At 41.0% G+C, this 22,021-nt stretch overlaps 1 protein-coding gene across 1 annotated transcript in view; it reads left to right on the top strand.

The window, feature by feature from the left end:
• The window catches only part of Dll (homeotic protein distal-less), an 85,679-nt gene that overhangs the window by 2,708 nt on the left and 60,950 nt on the right, over positions 1–22,021 (top strand). The window contains exon 2 of the mRNA XM_018551517.1: positions 8,262–8,460. Within this exon, the coding sequence (XP_018407019.1) occupies positions 8,262–8,460 (199 nt within the window). The remainder of the gene's footprint in view (positions 1–8,261; positions 8,461–22,021) is intronic.

Raw genomic sequence — 22,021 nt, 5'->3', positions numbered from 1 at the left:
ACCATAAAAAGTCCCGCAAATCGCCTAACGAACGAGACAAAAAGGTTCGGGATCAAACGGGAGCAGTTGCGACTTCTTCTTCTTCTTCTTCAGGAACTCTTTTACTCGTACAAGTTTTCTTTTCGATCATCTCGCTTCTTGTCTCGTGTTTTTACTTTCCTTCAGAATCGCATTAGCACGATGTAATCGCGACTTTTATTTTACGCGCGAAATCACGAGTCAGCTAATTACGATCATTATCGGATTCGCCCCAGGTTCGTCGTGGATCGCAGAATCGCTCAAGGCACTACACGATGTTACGATAACTAACTTCAAAATGTCTTTTTAAACTCTCGTTACCATTAAATTTCGAAAAAAAACTAGTTAGCTTCCGTTATCTCCGGATATTAATTAAGATTTATATACGCATAAAATAAAAAGAAACATAGTAAAAGGGTCATATTATGATAAATAATAAGTACATATTTAACTTAAATTGTTTCCATACTGATAATATAGATTGTCTTGTTATCTCATGAAAATTTCTATTTTATTTGTCTGTTTGAATACATCCAGCGCAGCTTTCTCTCTCTCTCTCTCTTTCATAGTCTAAACACCACACGACTGTACACACATCCGCATCGCGAAATCGCGTGATCGAGATAACTTATTTCACCGAAGGAAGCCCGCATGCCACGAGGCTCCATGCAGCGACATTCGCGCTGCTTTCTTGGTCGATCGCATTTTCAAATACAGTCCGGAGTACTGCCTAGAAATATTCGGCGAATAATTCATCACGGCCAACATGCGCGCGCGCGCGCGCGCGATGTGTGGAGCAACGAGGAAACTCCGTTGGTGCAAACGTCCGCAGGAACATAACCGAACCGACCGAATAGCGGCGACAGTTCGCTACCCTCCCATCCGCGGCCCCATGAATTCGTAACGAACGACTGCCGCGTGTCTCCGGGAAGTCCGGCGTTTCTGCGTTGGGGGGGGGGGGGGGGCGACCCTCCCTCGCTACTTCAGCGTGTGTGGACAATTTTCGTGGCGCCTTTCTTGAAAATTACCAGTGATCTCCCGACGAAAGCGGCGTGAAAGGGTTCGCGGTACGGGAGGCAAACTTTTTTCCGCCATTCGAAGTCGAATCAGCGTGCCATCGGGCGCGTTGCAATTTTTGTTTTGCGGCTAGCCGAGCGAGCGAGCGAACGAAGGAGCGATTGTTCGTCAGGGGGTTGAATTCTCACGCACGAAGGGTTGGCGACGCGCGGAAACTCGCATCTCGCCCTTAAATTGCCGGCAATTTTCCCCTCCACAACTGATATGCCCGGCTCGCTTTTCATAAATCGCACAGCAGCAAAATGCATATCCTCGATCTGCTTCGCGAGTTGCATCGTAAAAACTTCTCCGTCGAAGGGTTGGCGTAACTCCGGTATTTTTGCGGAAAAGTTTTCTCGGGGTTCTGGTAGAGATGACAGTGTTACGTTATCGTCGATATATCTCAGAAATGTATCAAAAGTACTCACGGCAACTTTTTACTATTTCTAAGGTATTGTTCAGTGGCAAAAGTATACCCTAGACTCTAATCGGAATCTGGACACGAGTCTGTTTTATATACAGGATCTCTAATTTTTAGTAGAACCGTGAGAGAAAAGAACATACTATTTTTTTTCTTCCTATTCTATTTTTTCTTATCTTTTTCTTTCTCTCTTTCTCTAATTTATTTAAAAGCGAATTTTATCATTACTTGTTTAACGATAGTATTGCTTGATGGCCTCTTATCTACTCCAAATTTTTATCTTAGTTATAATACACCTGCTATTATACTTTATCTTTTAATTAGCTTGTATTTAGCAGGAGAGGTCCTTAAATAGTTTCATTTCTTGAATATTTCAACTTGGATCTCTTTTTAAGACCTTCATATTCGTTTGTTGTGTATGGTATATTACTTTTCTTTTCCCTAATCTTATTATTTTAATTAATACTTAACATATTTTTTGCGGTTATAGTCTTTTAGTTCTTCTAATATATTATTTTAACATGGAACATATACTATGTCCCACAGAACGCCAAAAAAATGGCAATTCAATCAATCGACCAATCTCTCTCTCTCTCTCTCTCATACACACGGAAGTTACTAAAACATGATGGACCAATATCAAAAGTGGTAGTTTCGTGTCTCGAATCTGATTAGAAGGTCTCTAGTTTCCGCAAATAAATGCGTAATGCAAAAGTCGATATCAGAAAGATTACGGCACTTACGTTCACGTCGATTAGTTGAAAGTATGAAGTCACAATAATGATCCGTCTAATTGCTAACGAGCACGTCACATGTTCGTATATTCCACTCGGAACGATTTCATCATTGTCCTGATGAACACGAGGCGCATAGCTAATTTGTGATTATTTCAGAACGAGTTTGATTATGCGATTAAAATAACAGTGACTCGGTAATTGCAAGATATACAATACGTATTGTAATATTGTAATAAATGCGCATTTACGCTCAATTGATTCAGAGTGATGTTTATTTTTAAAATCATATTTTAACTGTATTTATGAAATTGAATTGAAAAATAATTGTATGAATATTTCGAATTGATTATCTGAAACGAGAATGTGATGACGATTGTTAATTATTTAACAGGCTAAAAATATTTCGTATTATGAAGAATGCACAATTAAAACTTCTTTAAAGCTATAGTTTTTAACGACATTATTTAGTACTATTAAAAAAGCAATTCATAAAAAGAAAAATTAATAACATGTTATTTTTAAAAATTATATTAATGCTATTTGTATTTTTCTTGCGATAATAAACAAATAACAAAGCGGATAATGTAATCTCAAGATATGCAGAGTTCAGTGAACTGCCACACATTGCGCAAGTGTTTAGTAATAACACTAATAAAATATTATCATTATACCTTTCACGCGTACGGTGAATAAACTGTAGTAGAGAATGCACTTCATAAAAGTGATTTATAACAAAATCGCCCGTACTTACTCGACGCTCGCGCGAGATCGATCTCTTGATCGTTGCATCGTCACGCATGAAATAAGCCTACGTAAAATCCATGAGGGTACATTAATAAGTGAACGGTAACGGTTGAAGAATCATTAGAAATGTCGAAAATTTCTCGACGAAATTTTTCATCACGCACACGTGCTTTCGATAATCTGTTACCTATTCTTATTTCGCTTGTTCGGAATCAACGCGCGTAAACTCGCGATTGTAACGTCGGCGCAATTACAAACGTTTCCTCGCAAGTCGGCTTGTAGATGGGTAGAGTCGTGCTTCGCCGCCGCGATTATCGCGGTTGTTCGCGACGTTAAATGCTCTTAGACAGCAGTTCGACCAACGCTAATGAAGCTGTCTGGGATTACACGAGCGTCGCAGCGAGGAGAACTGCGAGAGAGCGTAAAGGAAGGGTTGTCCACGACATACGTCACTTGTCGAGATCCATGGCGAGTACATCCGGCGCCTTTGCGCACCTTCGACCAATCTTATCTTCGCGACAAATGAACCGGCCATTAACCGACTTGCCCGCGTCCTTCTTCCCTTCGAACGAAGCTGGAACGTGGCTGAAGCCGGAATCCAATTAGCGGGGGCTCCTCTCGTATCAAAGACGGAGGCCCCACGGTATCTCGCATCAGTCACCTGACGTCTGACCGCCGCGCCACCCGACTTAATCCGGAACGGTCGAAAGACAATGCGTGCGCTCCGGCTCCTCGAGTGATGGATTAGGTATTAAATGATTGTTTTCACAAGGATTAGGGAGATCTACTGACCTGAAGAGCACGCCGACCCCGGCCTTCTTCAAACTTCGTCGATCTACGCTCAGCGATGCTTGAATTTGTACGGAAATCATATATTTTTTAGAAATACTCTCTTAAAAATATTTTTGTGGCTATACGTGACTTCCAGAGTCGAATTCTTAAAGTAATAAAAGCAAGTTTAAAAAGTAATAATGGCAAATGTGAAGAACTTCTAAGCGGACAAGTTTAATAATAGTATTTGAATAAGATTTTTTTATATGAAAATTAATTCTAGAGATATCCGAATAATGTATATGTTATTATCAAAATATGGAATCTATATATAGATAAACTTAGTAAAACATTAGTGATTTAAATTATTTAATACATATTCATTTTTGCTTTTGAATTGAAAATTATTAAAAAAGACTTGTGATTTAAAGAAAAAAGTGAAACACATGTGATAGAGCAACTTATTTAGAAATTATGAGTTATGCAGGAGTTATCGAACTCAGAAAACCTTTCGAATAGCTACGAATTTCTTAATAACAGCCTCCGGCCGAAAGAATGGAACGTATTCGTTCTCACTTACGTCGAATTAGAAAAAATGAAATCAGAGGAAGCTTTTTCATCGTTTCTTACGCGCAGTGTAGTAGCGATGTGGAAATACAAGACGTCGGTTCAGCGACAATGTTAGACAGGCTGCGTTAAAGTCCAGCCTAGGGCAGAGACGGACACCTTGTAATTTCGAGTTCTTTGGATTGAGAGCCGCGCGCCTACCGTGTGATTATCAACGTCGCATTAATCGGTCGGTAGGCTTATTATCATACGTGCGGTTGGGTTTGATTACGCGACTCTAAAAAGAACCTTCAGCGAGGCGGAATATATACGCGCGCGCACCGCCGCAAAGTGCTACTTTGCGGCAGTTTCAGTACTGCTACCGCGCACTTGGTGTAAGCCTCGGCGTTAAAAACCATAACCCTAGCCTCTCTAGTTTATCCCCTTGTAACGTGAGCTCTCGCGGAACGGCGCGAGAGAAAAAGTGCATCCATAAAACAGTACCTTCGACTTTTCACGCGCGCGAAGTTACATCCCGCTCGTTCGATATCGTGTCGCTTTAATCGACTTTAATTAATAATGGCAGCTCGTAATCGTGGCAAAACGTCTCTATAAAATTTATCGCGCACTATGTTATGCGTCGATACACTGCACAATATTAATTAGTACTGTGAAAGAGGAAAGTGGTTGAAATCAATTGAGAGAAAGGTTTTCCATTTATAAAGAATTATAGACAAAGAAATTTATACATATAGATTTATACATACTTTCAATTTTTATCGTCATCTCTCTTACTTCATTATTTTAAGATTCATTCCAACTACAGTTATTATTTAGATCGGAATAAAAATTTGTAGTGCTACAAATTTCAAAATGCGAACAATTGTAACTTTGTTATAAAAATGAATAGAATTCAAATTTAAGAAAAAAGGTTTTAGAAGTTTAAAATAATCTCTACTTTTGAAAGATCACTATGCCTTTTAAATGAGAACAATTTTACATAGAAAATTACAAACTGGACGAAATGAAAAATTCTCTTGTGGACTTGTCGCGTGTCTAAAAAAAACTTGCGAAAATTGTCAACGTGAAAGTTTACATTTTTCCTTACGTAAAATTATTTTTAAAAATGTTCCTAAGATTTTTTGTTACTGAGTTATCGCGAATTAAATAAAACAAGCAATTAAATAAAAAACAGATTCTTAAAGTTAAAACTTTGTTCTATCGAATGTTATAATTGTTTTTTTATCATGTATAAATGAAATAAAACTACAAACTTTTATTCCAACCTAATAAAACAAATAATATTACAAATGAATAAAAATAATACATATGCAAATATAATATTATACACAATAAAAAATTGTATATTTGTGCTGAAATGGTCCACTTACATTCTTATTAACAATTTGTATTAAATTTTTTAACATATTCAAGTGTTAGTTTAACATAATAAATGATTATAAACAATAAGAATTTTATTGGACCGTACATTTGAAAACTCAACAAATAGAAAATAAGAAATATTGGCAAATCATATTGAATTATTTAAAGCATTAAAGATTCAGCTTGATTGTTATAACCAATATTTCTTATTTTTTCTATAATGTACGTGATTATGTTATTTGAAGACCTTATGTTAAATTGAATATCAATTCAACATTTCTTAGTGTTAAATGGCCCAATTTATGAGTAAATGAACAGATAACGTATTTATGAGTAAGTAAAAATAAAGTGTTTTTAAACGTAAATTTTTTAAGATAAATGAATAAAATATGAATTAATTTAACATATTATAAATATTAATTTTACTGGAAAAATATACTTTCACGGTTTGTTTACAAACTGTATCGATATTACTTTTTCCGTATCATTCTCTTATATAATATTTCTGTAATCTTTTAACATATTTATCTTATGTTAAATTAACTCAAAAATTGGAGTGGACTGTTTGGGATATACAATTTATGTTAAATTTGACATACTTTGTCTAACAGTAATAGTATTACATATATAGTTGTTTTATTGAAGAGATTTTAAGAGAGTTAGAAAATTTACTTCACTGATAAAAAACAAAGAGTAAATATTTAATGCTAATTTAATCTACGCTTTTCCATATTCTCAAAGAGTTGAATCGCAACGTCAAAGAGCTGAGGGCGGCTACACGGATATTAAATATCGCACACACGCCCAGTATCGTTTCGAAATTGCACGGGGAAGATAAACACGAGTGCAAACACGCGATTGCATCGCCGTGGCGCGATGTAACTTGGTGAAAAGTTTATGGGGGATCATTATTGTCTCTTTCACGCGCGATCAAAGCCTCCCTGTTGACTCTTCATTGATCCGCAGCTTGTCTGTCGATCCTTCGTTACCGATTTGACATTTATAAATTATGAGTGGACAGTTTACCGTAAAATACGCTGATCGCGATAGTCGTGCTAATTTTCACAGAGATGAGAAGAGAGATTTTCGGTTCGATTCGTTATCATCCGAAAGTCTCGATATCTCTGTTTATTTTTGGTGCCTCCCCTCTCTCTTTCTCTCACTCGCAGATAACAAAACGTGCCAGACGTAGTGCTAGAAGTGTCCATGGCTCTCCTCTCTCTCTCTCCCGGGAAGGCCGCCCGCGTCTCCCCGATGAAAACACGCAACGTCGTAATCGCGATATAAAAATAATGAAACAGATTCCGCGCGAGATAGGCGGCGCGGGCGCTGGCACGATGCGCACCTCTATCGAGCTCTACGCTACTTCATTGCATCGCTTTAAGATTGATATATGGCTCCGTAATTAATTACCGCGCCGTTAACGCAGTGTAGAGCTTTCTTCCTCTCGCTCTCTCTTTCTTTTACTCTCTTTTAACGTAACAAGAGCACGCATTCTCTACGTTGTACTAATTATCGCAATACATTGTATGTGAATTGAATAATGCATTTATTTTATCAGATAATTACGCGCGGCTTGTCGAATAAAATATTCCTACTGTGTTATTGTTTTTCTTCCTCCGTTTTTTCAAAAAAAAAAAGCGTCGCGTCATTTCCGTTAATTTCGATTCGATAATTAAGACTCCTTGAGTGCTTCAGCGACCTTTACATTTTACGTGATCTCTCCGGAACTGTCCGAGCAGAAAAATGACTTCATTTACCGTATAATGTGACGCTTTATCGTAAAAAGCAAAATTAAGGAAATATTTTTACGGAAGAACCGAAACGAAGTGGCTTTAAATCATTTTTTTCTTTTCTATACTGGAACGAGACTTTTCTGATATAAATTTATTAAATATAATTCAAGTTCTGTAATCGTCCAACACTTTATTAAATAATTTTTCAGCTGTTAACTACAAAATCTCAACCGTATATAGAAAAAACGATTTGGTTGAAATATTTAAAAATTTAGCTAGACACAAATTTGTACAAATAATTGTATTAGACTATCAAAATAATTATGTAGGACACTTAAACATGATGAACAAAAAAGTTTTGACATTCCAATACTTATTATCCCGCATAATTATATTAATAGTCGAACAAAATTATCTTCAGATCTGTGTTTAATTAAATTTTTAGATGAATCGTTCTTTTTACGCATTTTATTATAACTATCCCCCCCCCCAATGTAATCTTCTTTAAACATAAGAAATATACTTCTTTTTAATATATTATACAAATTATAAATTTGATATTATAGTTTATAAATACTTGTATCGTCCCTATCTTTACTGTTTCGCATTACATGGTAGGCATCCTGAAATATTTATCGCGATCGCAAATTTATTAACGTAAAAAAAAAATCAATAACCGTGTCGTGATCTTCGCCGCTGTGTCGTCATATCGCGATACGTTATCGAAATTACGGATCAGGTTTTAGTTTAATTTTATTTTTAGTTCGTACGCGAGCAGTAACGAGGATTCTGAAAGTTGATGTTAGGGTGGTGCATGTTCGCAGACCTCTCGCCATTGGGTGACAAAAGCGGAAGCCTCGTCGACGAGCTCGGCGGTGGTGGCGGCGGTTCCCTCAGGAACGGCAAGGGCAAGAAGATGAGGAAACCGAGGACGATTTACAGCAGCCTGCAATTGCAGCAGCTCAACAGGCGGTTTCAGAGAACGCAGTACCTCGCGCTACCGGAAAGAGCGGAGCTCGCGGCTAGCCTCGGACTCACGCAAACGCAGGCAAGTTCTATATATCGACATTATAAGACTAGAGCGCAAGCTTCCCACGACATAGTCATGCGACGATAAGTAGCTCTTATCTCGAGCTACTTGTGACGGGTTGGCGTAAACAAATTGCGATAAACGTAAACATAAAATATAATACCTTGCCGAAGTGAACGTATACGGGACTTTTTAGATTTTGCACACTTCGATTATTTAATCACTAGAGTGACGTTATTGATTTTGATATATTAAATACGACAAAAATTATGAAGAATTTTTGGAAAAAGAATTTTATTTGAATTTTGTATTTTATTTGAATCTTGCTTTTATACTATATATAAATAGTGTGTTTTAATTTGACAAGGCATGTTGAAAAGTCCATTCGAGTACTACGATATATGGTATTTAGAAAAAAAGAAAAAACACACCATTATGTTAATCCTCATGATATAGAAATTGTCTCTCTGTACATATTTTACGTAGAATTTATTTGAGTTGTAGTTGGAACAATACCGTGTTGACAAATACATTTACACCGCGAATGATAAAATGTCTGAGATATATATATTTCCACGGGCACAACCAAACAGGTTTTCCACTTTGATACGAACTATCGGAAAATACTGTGTCGGAAAGACTTCTCGAAATCGCGTAAACGAGTGAATTCCGTGCGAACGACAACGCATCATACACGACGTTTATCTCGCTAATGACGAGAGACTCGCGTCGTGATTAGAATTTTGCATTTTATCGAAACGGCATGACAATCTTCATTTTTTTTTTTTTCTTACGATGGATCCAGTTGCGTGGCCGGTCCGCGGTAACGGGAGCCCGATAAACGGCATCTGTCAGCATTATCGGCACAAATGACTTTACTAAATCACCGATTCGCCACGCCCTGGACATCGGGGATAGGGTTGCCGGCAGTGTCCAGTGTACCGAGGGAAGGAAAGAGAACACGAAAGAGACAAGTTTCCGGACTAACGAGGTGGCCATAAATTTTCTCCCGGCGATCGTGCGAGTTTTGCGCGAGCTTTCCACGCGGGCGGGGCTTTATGCGCTCGCCGACGAAAGATTTTTCGCCAATTATCTGTCGCGCGCGGTTTCCAATTAACGATTTATTAGGAAGCTCGAGCTACATAATTGGAGAGAAGTTAATTGGCTCCGAACTTGTCCGTTATAGATTTCTCGGGAGATGACGATTTATCGACGCTGCCGCGGCTAATTAGAACGATTTCGCCGGACAATTCGAGTTTATTTCGATTGACACTCGCATTGGCAGTTTATTAAGCATCGCGAGCATCAACGTAAAGTTAGTTCCTTTCTATATTATTACACTCTCTGTGTGCGCGGGCTGACGAGATTACACGTTCCTTCGCACAAAATTATGCGTTTCATTGACTGATGCGAGACGAGATGGAGCAATTTTCGCGGTTGCTCTTTGTGCGTGTACCTCACCCCTCGAAGAACTGTGCACAATCGTCGTGGCGCAGCGCGTAACTGCGTATCGCGTAATCATGGGATAACTGGCTGTCGTAGCTGGTTGATGTCGTTGCAGGGGGTCCCGGACCGGATAATTTCATTAGACGGAGCACCGCGGGAGTTGTTCTCCCCCCGTGAGCGAGTGAATCGAGCGCGACGCAACCTGATGAGCAGTCGGCGTCTGCTTGTTTACTAAACACGGTCGTTCGAAATCAGCGCGGTAGCCGCGCGGTCGAGAGTGGGAAAAATTGAATTACGAAATCTCGGGAGAAGATTATCTCTTACATCCTCATCAAAATGTAATCCGTTATTCAATTTCCGTCGGAGAAGAATTATGTAATCGCGATATTCGCAACAAAGTAAAAAATAAAAAGTTCTGCAAATGTCAATCTTCGTTGATACATTAATTATATTAGAACGTCGTAGAAAAATGAAATTTTAGATTTTTTTTTTCTTTCGGACGAGTAGAAAAATCGGCGATGAAAACAATTGAATTGCTCACGTCAGGTATACCGCCGTAAAATTTTTTTTTCTTTTTTTCTAAAATACGGGGAGGATGACTTCTACCTTTCGTCAAACACTCAGCATCTCTCTGCGCGCCTGCATGTACAACGAAGAATGTGTTCGCCGCGCGCGATCGGTGCAGCTCTTCAGCAGGCACCGTGCATAATCCGTAATCGTCCAATCAAGGCGTTCGACCAAGCGCCTCTGCCTCTGCACTCTTGGCCCTGCTACCGTCGCGCACTGGCTTTCTTGTCATCGCCACCAACATGGCGCCTTAGCCTTCAGTCTCTTCCATCTTCTCCTCTTTCCTCGTCCCCTCTCTTCCTTATGCCACGACAGCCTCGTCGTCCCCCGCCGGCGATCTCCCCTCGCATTTCCCCACCGGCTCTCCCCATTCTCCTCCTCCTCCTCTTCCTCTTTTCCTTCGGCCTCAGATGAGCGAGAGAGAGAAAGAGTAGTAGGGAAAAAGGGGAGAGAGAGCGGTGAGGATCGAGGTGAGGCCACGCATCTCTTTTTCTCCGGGGCCTCAATTTGAGGACGTGGTAGCGTTCGTGCCGCCGGTATACACGTGATACGCGAAGGGGGTCCGAGGGGGGCCGGTGGGGTCTGGAAGGACGGGAAAGGGGAAGGTGTAGAGCAGGGAGTACTTGCACACGCGAAGTACACGGGCACGCTAGTGCGGATGTATACGTAGGGACGTGGGCACCAACACGTGAGCCCGTCTGCGTTCTTGCCACGTACCTTGGGCGTGGTGCTTCCTTTTTCTTCCTCCTCGCCGCGACTAACGTGCCCGATCTCTCCTCATTGGCCCCGGGAATGCGAACACGTCGAAGCGAGATTCGAAAGTCGCGGGAGGGAAGCGCGAGTACACCGAGTGAATTCGAAATTTTGCCGTACTCCGGTCCGTCATGCGGGGAGGATGCGAAAACGTCCACGTATAGAAAGGGAGACTTTTTACTATTTCGTCGGAAAAAAAACAGACGATTCGATTTAGAAGATGAAGACTCGTATTCACTTACATTTAGCACTCGATTTAGCACTATACTACATATAAATATAATCGACCGTAATACTAAATTTATTTGTGTTTGATATATAAAATTCGTATTAAAAATAAATTTTTATGTTATTCGTATGAATCATTATAGCTCTCGTATTTATAAGCAGCTTTGCAAATTATAAAGTTGCGGACGAAGTTTTACTGTGAAACTGTACTGCAGAGGAGCTCTTATGCAGAAATCACGCGGAAAATCATATACGAAGACGGATTCGTAAAGACGTCTCGCGATCAAATTCTGTCATTAAATTACCGAATGAAAAGAAATTACGCATCGGAAAACTGCCGCGAAACGTGTTCAAGGTCCTCCGGAGATTCAACCACCGCACGCGCGTCACGTAGTTGCGCACGCGATACAGCTTCGCGGAAAAGCATCGAACACATCGTCGAAAACGCTGCTCGCACAGTAGATGTACGCGCGGGTAACTATTATTCATGCATGGATGCACTCGCGGACATAAGTAATGTACACCGCGCGTGGCTACTACCGTTCGTCGTTGTCTCACTATTGAGATCCTCTCGCAAGAATTTATACAGAGAAGAAGAAAAAGTATCGATAAATTGTGGTCGCCGTAAAAAAAAGGTATGCAGAATTATAAAAGCCTGCAAACTAGATTTTCAGATCGATCTACGAGTCAGATTTACTGTGATATTGTTGATATTTTACATAATCTCGATTAATGTCATTTACCGAAGAAAGAAATGTTGAATATCGAATATTGTGTCCTTATTTCATGTAATTACAGCATAATTTTACAGACATTAAATACGAATATATTGTATATTAATATTAAACTATATGTTCTAAATGACACATTTTAAAAAATATAGGAAAAAAAATTAAGCTTTAAGGATATTATACTGGAAAAGTGTTATATTAAAATGACATTATTTTAATTGAAAATAATTTTATTAATTCGTAACACTATTAACGAAACAAATACGTCATGCTTTTGTTTTCAATAAACTCTTATTTAATGAATTTAAATAACTACAAAGGGGTGATATATAAATTCACATTGAATTATTTAAGCACTCCAACTTGATTATTAAATGCGTTTATTCTTTATTAGTTGTGTATTCACTGAAGTCGTAAGAAATTCCTTGTTTAATAAAATTTTATTTGTTTCATTAGTATTGTTATATTGGCGAGATTATTATTTTCAATTAAAATAATGCAGTTGATACAACATCGTTTTTTTCCAGCGTATAAGTATAAACTCATATAGTTGTGACTCGACTCTTTAGTTTTCGTAATCCGAAATGGAGTTAAAGTTACCGCTTTGCAAAATTACTTTATGTCAACCGATTTCCAATCCTTCATGTAAAAGATTGCTAAACACGCTGCAGCGCAAACCACGTGCATATGCGAGATGCATGAAATGACGTTGGGTTCGGAGAACCTTGATCGTATCCGTTCCAGGAGAGCGAAAGAGAGAAGCGGATTAGCCCAGATCACGTTCTTAAGATCCTATAATCCACTCTCTTGACCAGTCCTCCGTGTATCTTTCTCTCTCCCGACTATAAAATCATTACGCGGTTTTTCTCCCTTTTTCCGGCTACCGCCGCCGACTTGCGAAATGCGTCCTCGTCTTCGTGGCAGACGTCGATCCGCCGATAACCGGGCGTGTGTCTCCGTTCTGTATATATATCTCCACCTTTCCCTCGTCCACCTTTCCCGCGCATTTATCAGCGTCCATTTATCTGCCTATCACTGCGCACGCCGTATACACACATAAAACGAACACACACGCCGGCAGTCCGTATAAGGCTTTCGTTCCGTTATCAGACCAGATGTGTTAGATAACGGACATAGTTTCTCGCCGGGGAACAATGAATCGGATAATTAATCATGGGTATGGTGTATCGGATCACTGGGGTCACCGCCGGCCCAGCAATAAATCGTTGAATTTATGAAAGTGTTATTTATTGAATAAATGTGTCGGATATATACGAGATGCTCGAGCAATTTATTATGTAATGCTAAAATAGGAGAGGCGATGCTGATCTGTATCTCGACACACATTTTAAACTTCGTTCCTTTCCCAGATTTTTGTTTACCCAGCTAAACGTGGATGAGTTAATTATTGGAATTTATTAAGCTAACTGCCTTACACGCTATTCAATTTGTCAGACGTAATCTCACATTCTAAAATTAACATTAAATGACTCTATTATATTTTTTATTATAATTATACAAAATAAAAAATGTAGACTGATGCTTTATAATTAAAATCATGTAAACTTGAGAATAGTTTTTAAATAAATTTATAAATATAAAGGATTTAAAATGAACACACACAAATAAACTTCGCGCTGAGGACAAAACAATGTAATTATTTAGAATGGATTTTATCAATACTCTGCTGTATATCCTTTCGCGCTTAGAACAAAAACGAGAAATGGTAAAATCAATTTCTGATTAAGGAATAATGTGAACAAGGTAATAATTAAGATTTCGTCTATTCGATGCAAACCGTTGAATGAAAACTTAGCTTCGTTGCCGAAATGATCGTCACGTCGTCGAAAAATGGGGTTGTAACTCACGTACATATAGCTATAAATTAATTAGCCTCCTAATTAAATTAACCGTTTTAATAAGGAAAGTGTCGACAGCTCGCATATATTATAACATACGTGAAATCATTCGAGACGCCTGGGAATTTAAGCTCGCCGGGAAGAATCGATAAAAGCGGAGAACAACTTCGTTATTTAATGGCTTTTCGGAACTTGGAGAAATCCGGCGAAACATAACGTACTTCACATCATCGTGTAAACTTTTTAATCGAGATTTACGAAGTTCGGCGGAAGGTCTAGCTGCGTGTTTGACGCGACGTGAAGTCCAACCTGTGAAAACCTGCTGCTTTCGGTGAAGTTAATTAAAATACTTTTCAGTTTGCGCCGCCTTCTCCGCATCTGTAAAATTACTAGGGAGAATGAAATGAATATATATACAAATAGTGACAAGTAAATAAATAGAGAATTCATCATTTCATTATTTTTAAATTCATCGTTTATTAATTTCTCTAATTTTATAGACTGAAGAAACACCTTCCAATACTACAGAACCATCACTCCACTTGTTAGATCTCGTTAGATCTCTAGATTACCTATATATATAATGGGAGAGAAAGTATGCTCTAATTTTGTGAGATCATTTATATTTAATTTTAGATTTGTCAGTTGCTTGTACTTTTTATATACCATATATTTATTCGCCATTTGTTGTACTTATTCTAACTTATTATTATTATTCCACATACAGGCCTTGGCCTAGAATAACAAATTTCCTTTTTTATATGTATAATTTCTCTCTTTCTTTGTCTCTCTCTCTCTCTCTCTCTCTCTCTCTTTCCTTCTCTTTCGTTCACCCTTTCGATCTTCTCGCACTCTAGCCGACTAACCAGCATTGATCCCGCTTATCGCGATATTATCTCATCGGTCGGTCCGTGCGTGTCAAGATAGGGATGTGTCCATCGCGCGCGATCAACTTCAGCCGTGCGTCGCGCACGCACACTCATGTTCGCACGCTGGCCCATGTCAGGCCACCCCCGCGCCCTCCATTATCAATATGTGCAATAGAACTAATAGAAGTTCGACCGACATATCGCTATCGGCTTGTATCTGTCGATCGCCGTCCACCCGGCTACAAATAGGAAAGTTTCGCGGCGCACGCGATCCTCGATGCGGTACAACTTATTATTCCGACGACTCGCGTGTACGCGTGTTCGCGCATTTACGTGTACGTGTCACGATTTTAACGGATTTCTTTGCGAGTCTCCAAGCGCGTATATATATATATATATGTGTGCGTCTTTCGCGTGCGACGCCAAACGGACTTGCCACTTACATGTACTTTTTACAAACGTATATATTCGCGATAGATAATTTTTATAGATATATGATAAAAAAAAATTGAGTTCTCTCGGCGATTTTCTGCCTTGCAGTTTAAGATCGCTGACTGTTTCGCCGATAGCAACCGGTCGAACTTTCCCCCATATCCGATGAAGCTTATAACACGATTGACGTTTCCGTTGTTTAATAGAAACGTCGCAGTTAGTATATCGAGTTCTACCACTTGCCTGTATGTCGTGTACTTTCTTCTATCATTAGTCGTATATCTGACGAAATGTAAGGTTGTTTTTTTTTTTTTAAATTATAACAAGAAATGATACCACATCACATGTCCAGTAAAAACTCGTTTCAATTTCCCACGTATATATGGGTAATAAAATTTATATAAAATTCATAGATTTAAATTTTCATAAATCCACTGAATTATACATATGGAAAGAAGAAATCCGTCGAATTCTGATTCACATTGATGATAAAAAATTGTTTATCGACCTGTTTGACTGACCTGTTTTCTCGGAAAGTGCGCATTAATTTCTTGCGCGGTGGCGGCGTACCGAGAAACTTCCCTTTCAAAGTAGCATTCAACCTAGGACAACGACTCGCTCGCTCGCTACCGTACTGCGATTTTTTTTTCACGCTTCGGCATTACTCATACGCGGTCTACAGGGAAAATGTATAGCTATTTTTTTTTTTTAGATCGATATCAGAGCACAATCCAGTATTGCCAGTTTTTTCCAAGTTTGTACGAAATCCCCCGACGTTTCGCGCGTGTCATTCACACGTGACGCAAACGCAACGCGTGATATCAGGCTGATTTCTTATATGATAATAATTAATAGCGTCAAATGCGGCGTGAACAGCAAGAATCCGCTAAAGCCGTATCGAATCACGATTACATCAACGGCAACACGTGCGTCGCAAAGAAATTATCCTTGGATTACGTCCAGTAATTTACATTAAGTGCGGAACTGTAGGCATACCTTCGCCCGCCCGGCAGCAAGTTTTTGTAACTTTTTGTCATTTTCTACCATTCTTGTCTTCCCATGGTAGGCGATGCGACAGGATTTATTGATTTTTTTTTTTTTTCTAATCTACCGGAGACAATGGAGAGGCAAGTCACGACTTGGGTATGTTCAACGGAAGGCTGTGTCAACCTGTCAACGCGCGATGATCGCGATTGCAATGCTGGGGCCTCTTTCGCCCGCGCGCGATTCACTTGTTGCTGGCAATCATGAGAAACATTACGAAATTGATATTTAAGAGTTACACAAATATGCAAGCTAAGCTCTTCGCGATCAGAAATAAATACAATTTAATATTATCCGCAAAATACTATATAAACGGAAAGAGCAATTTTGATATATTAAAAAATGTTTACACATTCTTAATACATATTTCTTTGAATGGCGCTAAGGAAACGGTTACTTACAATAAATAAATATTTATTTAATGAAAAAATGATATTTAAATTAAATTTTCGGTTTTTTTTTTGTATCAAATAAATATATATGTTTACATTCAGTAAACGTTTGCTCACATTAGAATTATTTAAACAGAAATTTATTAAAATTCAGTATTTTCTTCGATGTAAAGTATCTAAAAATTTAGGTAGATATAGATCTGAAAATAACTTTGTTCTACCATCAAAATAATTATGTAGAAAATTCAAGCATGATGAGCACTGCTACAACAAATTTTGACATTCTAATAATAATTTAAGTATCCTACATATTATTTTGATGATTTAACAAAATTATTTTCAGATCTATATCTAACTAAATCTTTTAATACTTCAGCAAAACGTTCTTTCCATATATGTATATATATTTTACTATATAGAATAAGATAATAAATTTTAAACATAATTCTATACGTATAATATAACAAATTATAAAATAATCCAATTTATGGTTCAAATTTGATAATTCTAATCTCATTGTGTGGAAGGTTATCGAAGAAGGGTGCCGAACACAGAAACAAATCAAACTTGAATTTCGAAAATTGAAGTCAAGTTTTATTTTCTTCAAAACTGTACCACATTCGAAATTGTACCTTACTTTATGATATTTTTCGTTCCAAATCCAAGAGTGATTTTCGATAAGATAGACACAGGAATGTTATTTTACCTGGTGAAAACTCCATATGACAGTGGGATATTATCCGCGGCGGAGAAAGGAAAAGAAACCGAGCGGAGTACCGGAAACACGTCCCTTTTTTCTCCGTCCGCGACGTCTCATCTCGACTCTGCCTCGTCGTGACGTTTCTCTCTTGCCGTGCAAACGGAGGCTAATAATTATTTTCACGCACTGACTCGTGTATGTACTCACGTTCGTGGGACGATGGCGTGCATCGCGATACCTCCCACGGCGCTTCGAATGCCAATAATTACACAGTTCGATGTTTGCAGAAACAACGCGGTGAGTCGCGCGATTCCGTTAAACGTGAACTCGAACGCGGAGCGAAACGACCTGCATGGGAAGAAAAAGAAAAAAGGGTCAAAAGGGTTTCTCGCAGATTGTGATTTCTTCGACACGATTCGCGCGTCTCCGAAGGATTCGTGTTCTTTATTACTACCCATTGCTTTCTACAACATGGGCTTCCTTCCACGAAGTCGTGCAGAGATACGTGTAACGGATCGTTGTGCGTCTTAATGACATGTGTTTCGTAGAAGTTATGGCACCTAACGCCGCACGTATTTAACCGCGATAGTCACGGCGTCATGCGTGAAACGCTCGATAGTTGTTGGCAAAAACGCGGAGCACAGGTTTAACGAGTGAAGAAGTAATCAGTCGTGTGTGAATATATAATTAATATGAAATAAATGAAATAGGAAGTAAAAGGGAAAAAGAGAAAGAAAAGATTCTAGAGTGTTTTGCGCGCATACAGTTAGACGTATTATATATTTTCTTCGTTGTATATCTTACACCTATCGGGGAATTTTTTTGAATAGGTGCGCTCTTTAGTATGACGGAATAATTTTACTTACTCCGCGATAACTTAGCGGAGATGGATCGTCCTTGAAGAGAGAACTCGCATCGGCAAGTTCCTCGAGAAGAGAACCACGGTCGAGCGTAGAAGAATTCGCGCAAAACAGGCTCGAGGGGTTTTCGAGCGGCGGCAGCGCGCCGCGGCCTTCCTGCCTCCCTCGTGCGAGGAATCCCTTCGCGGCGTAGAGAACCCTCTGCCCCGCCGTATCCCGCCCTCTTTCCCCGACCTTCCCCCCGTCGAGAGATCTTTCAGGAAGATCACCGGCGGCGCACGCTGCGCGCTTCGTTCGGCGCTGGCTCGCACCTGACTTGGCCACGGCTGACGCAGCCGCCGCCGCCGCCGCCGCGGCCCGTATCGCGGATGATGATGATGCCGGCAACGTCGTTGAATACCGCGCGGCGGCAGAGAGAAAAGAAGAGGAGAGGCAGAGAGTGGGTGGTAAAGAAGAAATAAGGGAGGGAGCAACACCCTTCGCGGGGCCAGCTCGTGAAGTACATGGCACACACGTTCGTTCGCTCGCCCGCGCGTACGCACACACACACACACACACACGTACACGCATGCATTATTTCAATGTTGGCAGTAATGCCTGTTATTAAGCGATGATAATGATTGGTATTATCGCGGGTTGGGAGCAGGACTGGTAGCAGCGGATATAAATCATCGTTACTTCCTCCTCGCTGGCAGCGCCCGGACTCCGCCGCGGCGCGGCGCCGCGCCGCGCCGCGCCGCTCGCCTCTCCATGCCAAGAAGCTGTAAATAACCCGGCGAGTCGCGCTGACGTTCGCACCCGCCAAGAGGCGATTCCGAGGCCTTCCCCGACGACCATTCCGTTCGACGGCTCCGACGTTGGCACGATTTTCCAGGACGAGGTATACCTGTGCTACATGCCAACGACGGCTTCCAGCGGAAGCGACCGTGGCTTCCGCTCCGAAACACGCACACGTCTCGTTACCACTCCTTCTCCCTCTCTCTCTCTCTCTCTTTCGTGTAACGCCCGACGTCGAATGCTCACGATATCAGGCGTAAAGTACGTCCAAATCGTCACAGATGATTCTCGGATTTGCTTTCTCTTCTCCTCCCTTCCTTCCGTTTTCTTCTCCGTTCACGTTTCTTTCTCGGCTGCAGTAAATCACAGATCTACCGACCATAAAAACCAATCCTGATTGTGAGTTCCCACAACGGGGGAGACGGCGAGCGGTTTCCCCATCGTGTCTTTTTCTGGCCGCCACCCCGCATTTCGCGTCTCCCGCGAAGCGTCACGCGATGATCTATCGGTGTAGTATACTCGCGATTGTCCCCGCGAATCGTTCCAATCGCGCGCTGATCGTCGCGCTCATCGCGAGGATGAGCAACAACGATTCCCACGAATCTTCGCGCCAACGAACCCGCAGCGGATCCGCCGCGTGTTTCGGTTTCCCTCTCCCAGTCTTTCCTCCCTTTTCCTCCTCCTTCTGCTGTTTCCTTCTTTTTCGTTCAATAAATCATCATTCGGCGCCGACGATCGAATTCACGATACCCGCGTCCCTCGATTCCAAGAATGACGAGGGGCGCGGGGAGAGCTTCGTCAGGACGTGGCGTCTACGCCTGTGCGATCTACCTTTTGATACTTTACGCGTGTGCGTGCGCCATGCAGAGTTCCTCTCTCTCTCTCTCTTTCTCGTCTAGCTTTCGAGGTTTAGATTTAGGTGGTGGAAGGGCCCCTACGCACGTACGTAACCTAACGGTAAGGTCGACGTTGGTGGATCAGCGGGGAGCAGAGAACGGGGGATGCGGCGGGTCACGCCCACGCGTATCTCGATCTAATAAATCCAACATTTCGCCGGTAAATCCGAACCCTCTCGTACCAGTCGTGCATGGCCGTGGAGAAGATGGGGTGTCGAGAGGGTGGGCAGCGGGAGGGAAGACGCGCGGTCGTCTCATCCGACAGTACCTTGTCGTGACGATCTTTAATTTTTACCTCTACTTTTATGGATTTTTATTTGCGAGCCCTCGCGGCCAACGTGCGTTCTTCGCCGTGTGTTGCGAGAAATATTATATAGTACCTATCCTAACGAGACGCCATATAGGTATCCATATACGGATTTTTCTGAAACTTTCTATCTAATTTACTACTAGTGTAGATAAATAAATTAATCTCTTGGTTGTGCAAAAGGATTCCCTCTCTAAAGAACTGGTCTTCAATGCGCTTTCAACAACGTGTGTACGTAAAACCACATTTCAGCATAAACATTTCAGTCAAACTCACCTATGAGTAAATACAACTATGGTAATTACATTCAACTTTGAACTCTCCGCGCGCAGCCCCGTGACTAGTTTATTATCCCGTATCTTTTCTCTTAGGTAGCTTCGTCGCGAGCGAGCGATCTCCGAGGGAGAGAAACGCCACGCGGTTAAACATCACGACGCAATAAATCGGCTTTGTGATAATTACAACCTTTCGACCGACCGCTACAATGTCGTAGAGATTTTCTGTTTGCTTTAGCTATATGCTTTAAATACTGCGACAAGCTGGGGCCTGTCGAGACCCACCAGCACGACAGTGTGACCACTCGCTCGCTCTTTCCAAGCGGAAACCCAAAGCGTGCGGAGAGAGAGTCGTTCTCGTGATACGAAAACTATAATTTGCCAGGATTTCTCTCTTCCTCCCCGTAAACAACCGTCGCGATTGACGCGTCACGAGGCGTCCGTCGCGTTTCAGGCTACTTTATACCCGCGATGCGGATTCCGCGTAGCCGGTTACGAACCGGAGGGACTCTCCTCGTCGCGCGAGGAACCGTCGGTATCCCGCGAGCGGATAACGAGGCGTCCCAGTTCGAAACTCTCTCGCGCTTTGCACGCGAGCGTCTGGCCCGGGTATATATCGAACGAATATCACCTCGCTTCTACGACTTCGTGGAAAGGCCCGCAAGAGAAGGTACGAGTGTCGGAGGAGGATGAAAGAGGCGCAAGAAAAAGAAGCTTCGTGTCGGAATCGGTGGGAACATTACGAAGAAGCCCTAACGACGGTGCAACGATCGAATTATGCATTTCGCACGAAACCGACCCATTTCTGATCCGCGAGACATGGGAACAAAGTGCACGCGTGCAGCAATCTTTCTCCTCAGACGAAACTTCTTTCGTCTTTGACAACACACTTATTTTCGAACGCTTCGATTTACTTGTAGTATTCTCACAAGAAGAAGAGAAGCCCATTTAAAGGCAATAGCGTCTTTATAATCAGAAATTATGGTTCGAACGCTTTGAATACACTTTGAAAAACGAAATGACCGTGTATGATGCATATAATTTTCTTATCACGCGAATAAACCACGCAAATATATTGATTTATTGACATATTCATTCTACTTTATACTTAGTTATCGGATTATACCTTGAAAAGTAATACGACGATATATAGTCGTCATTCTAAATCACTCAATGTAGAATTTTTAGACAAAGAAAATTGCAGTCATTTATGATCACGTTTGTGCGAAACGTCAAGGGAGCGAGCCCCCTTCTTCCCATGTCTCTCACCCACGTTATAGACGGTAACATACTCTCGGGGCATCCTAAGGGACACTACTGAGAGGTTCCGTCAGAGGTTACCGAACTTTGCGTGGTGGCGGGCAAAAACCGTGGAATTTGCAAAAATGAACAATTATAGGAATCCGGAGTAGTCGTCCCGGGTGCAACCCCCTCCCCCCCCCC

The sequence above is a fragment of the Cyphomyrmex costatus genome, unplaced genomic scaffold (assembly GCF_001594065.2).
Source record: "Cyphomyrmex costatus isolate MS0001 unplaced genomic scaffold, Ccosl1.0 scaffold141, whole genome shotgun sequence".
Classification (NCBI taxonomy): domain Eukaryota; kingdom Metazoa; phylum Arthropoda; class Insecta; order Hymenoptera; family Formicidae; genus Cyphomyrmex; species Cyphomyrmex costatus.
The sequence above is the reverse complement of the archived record's forward strand: the minus strand, read 5'-3'. Positions and strand labels throughout refer to the sequence as shown.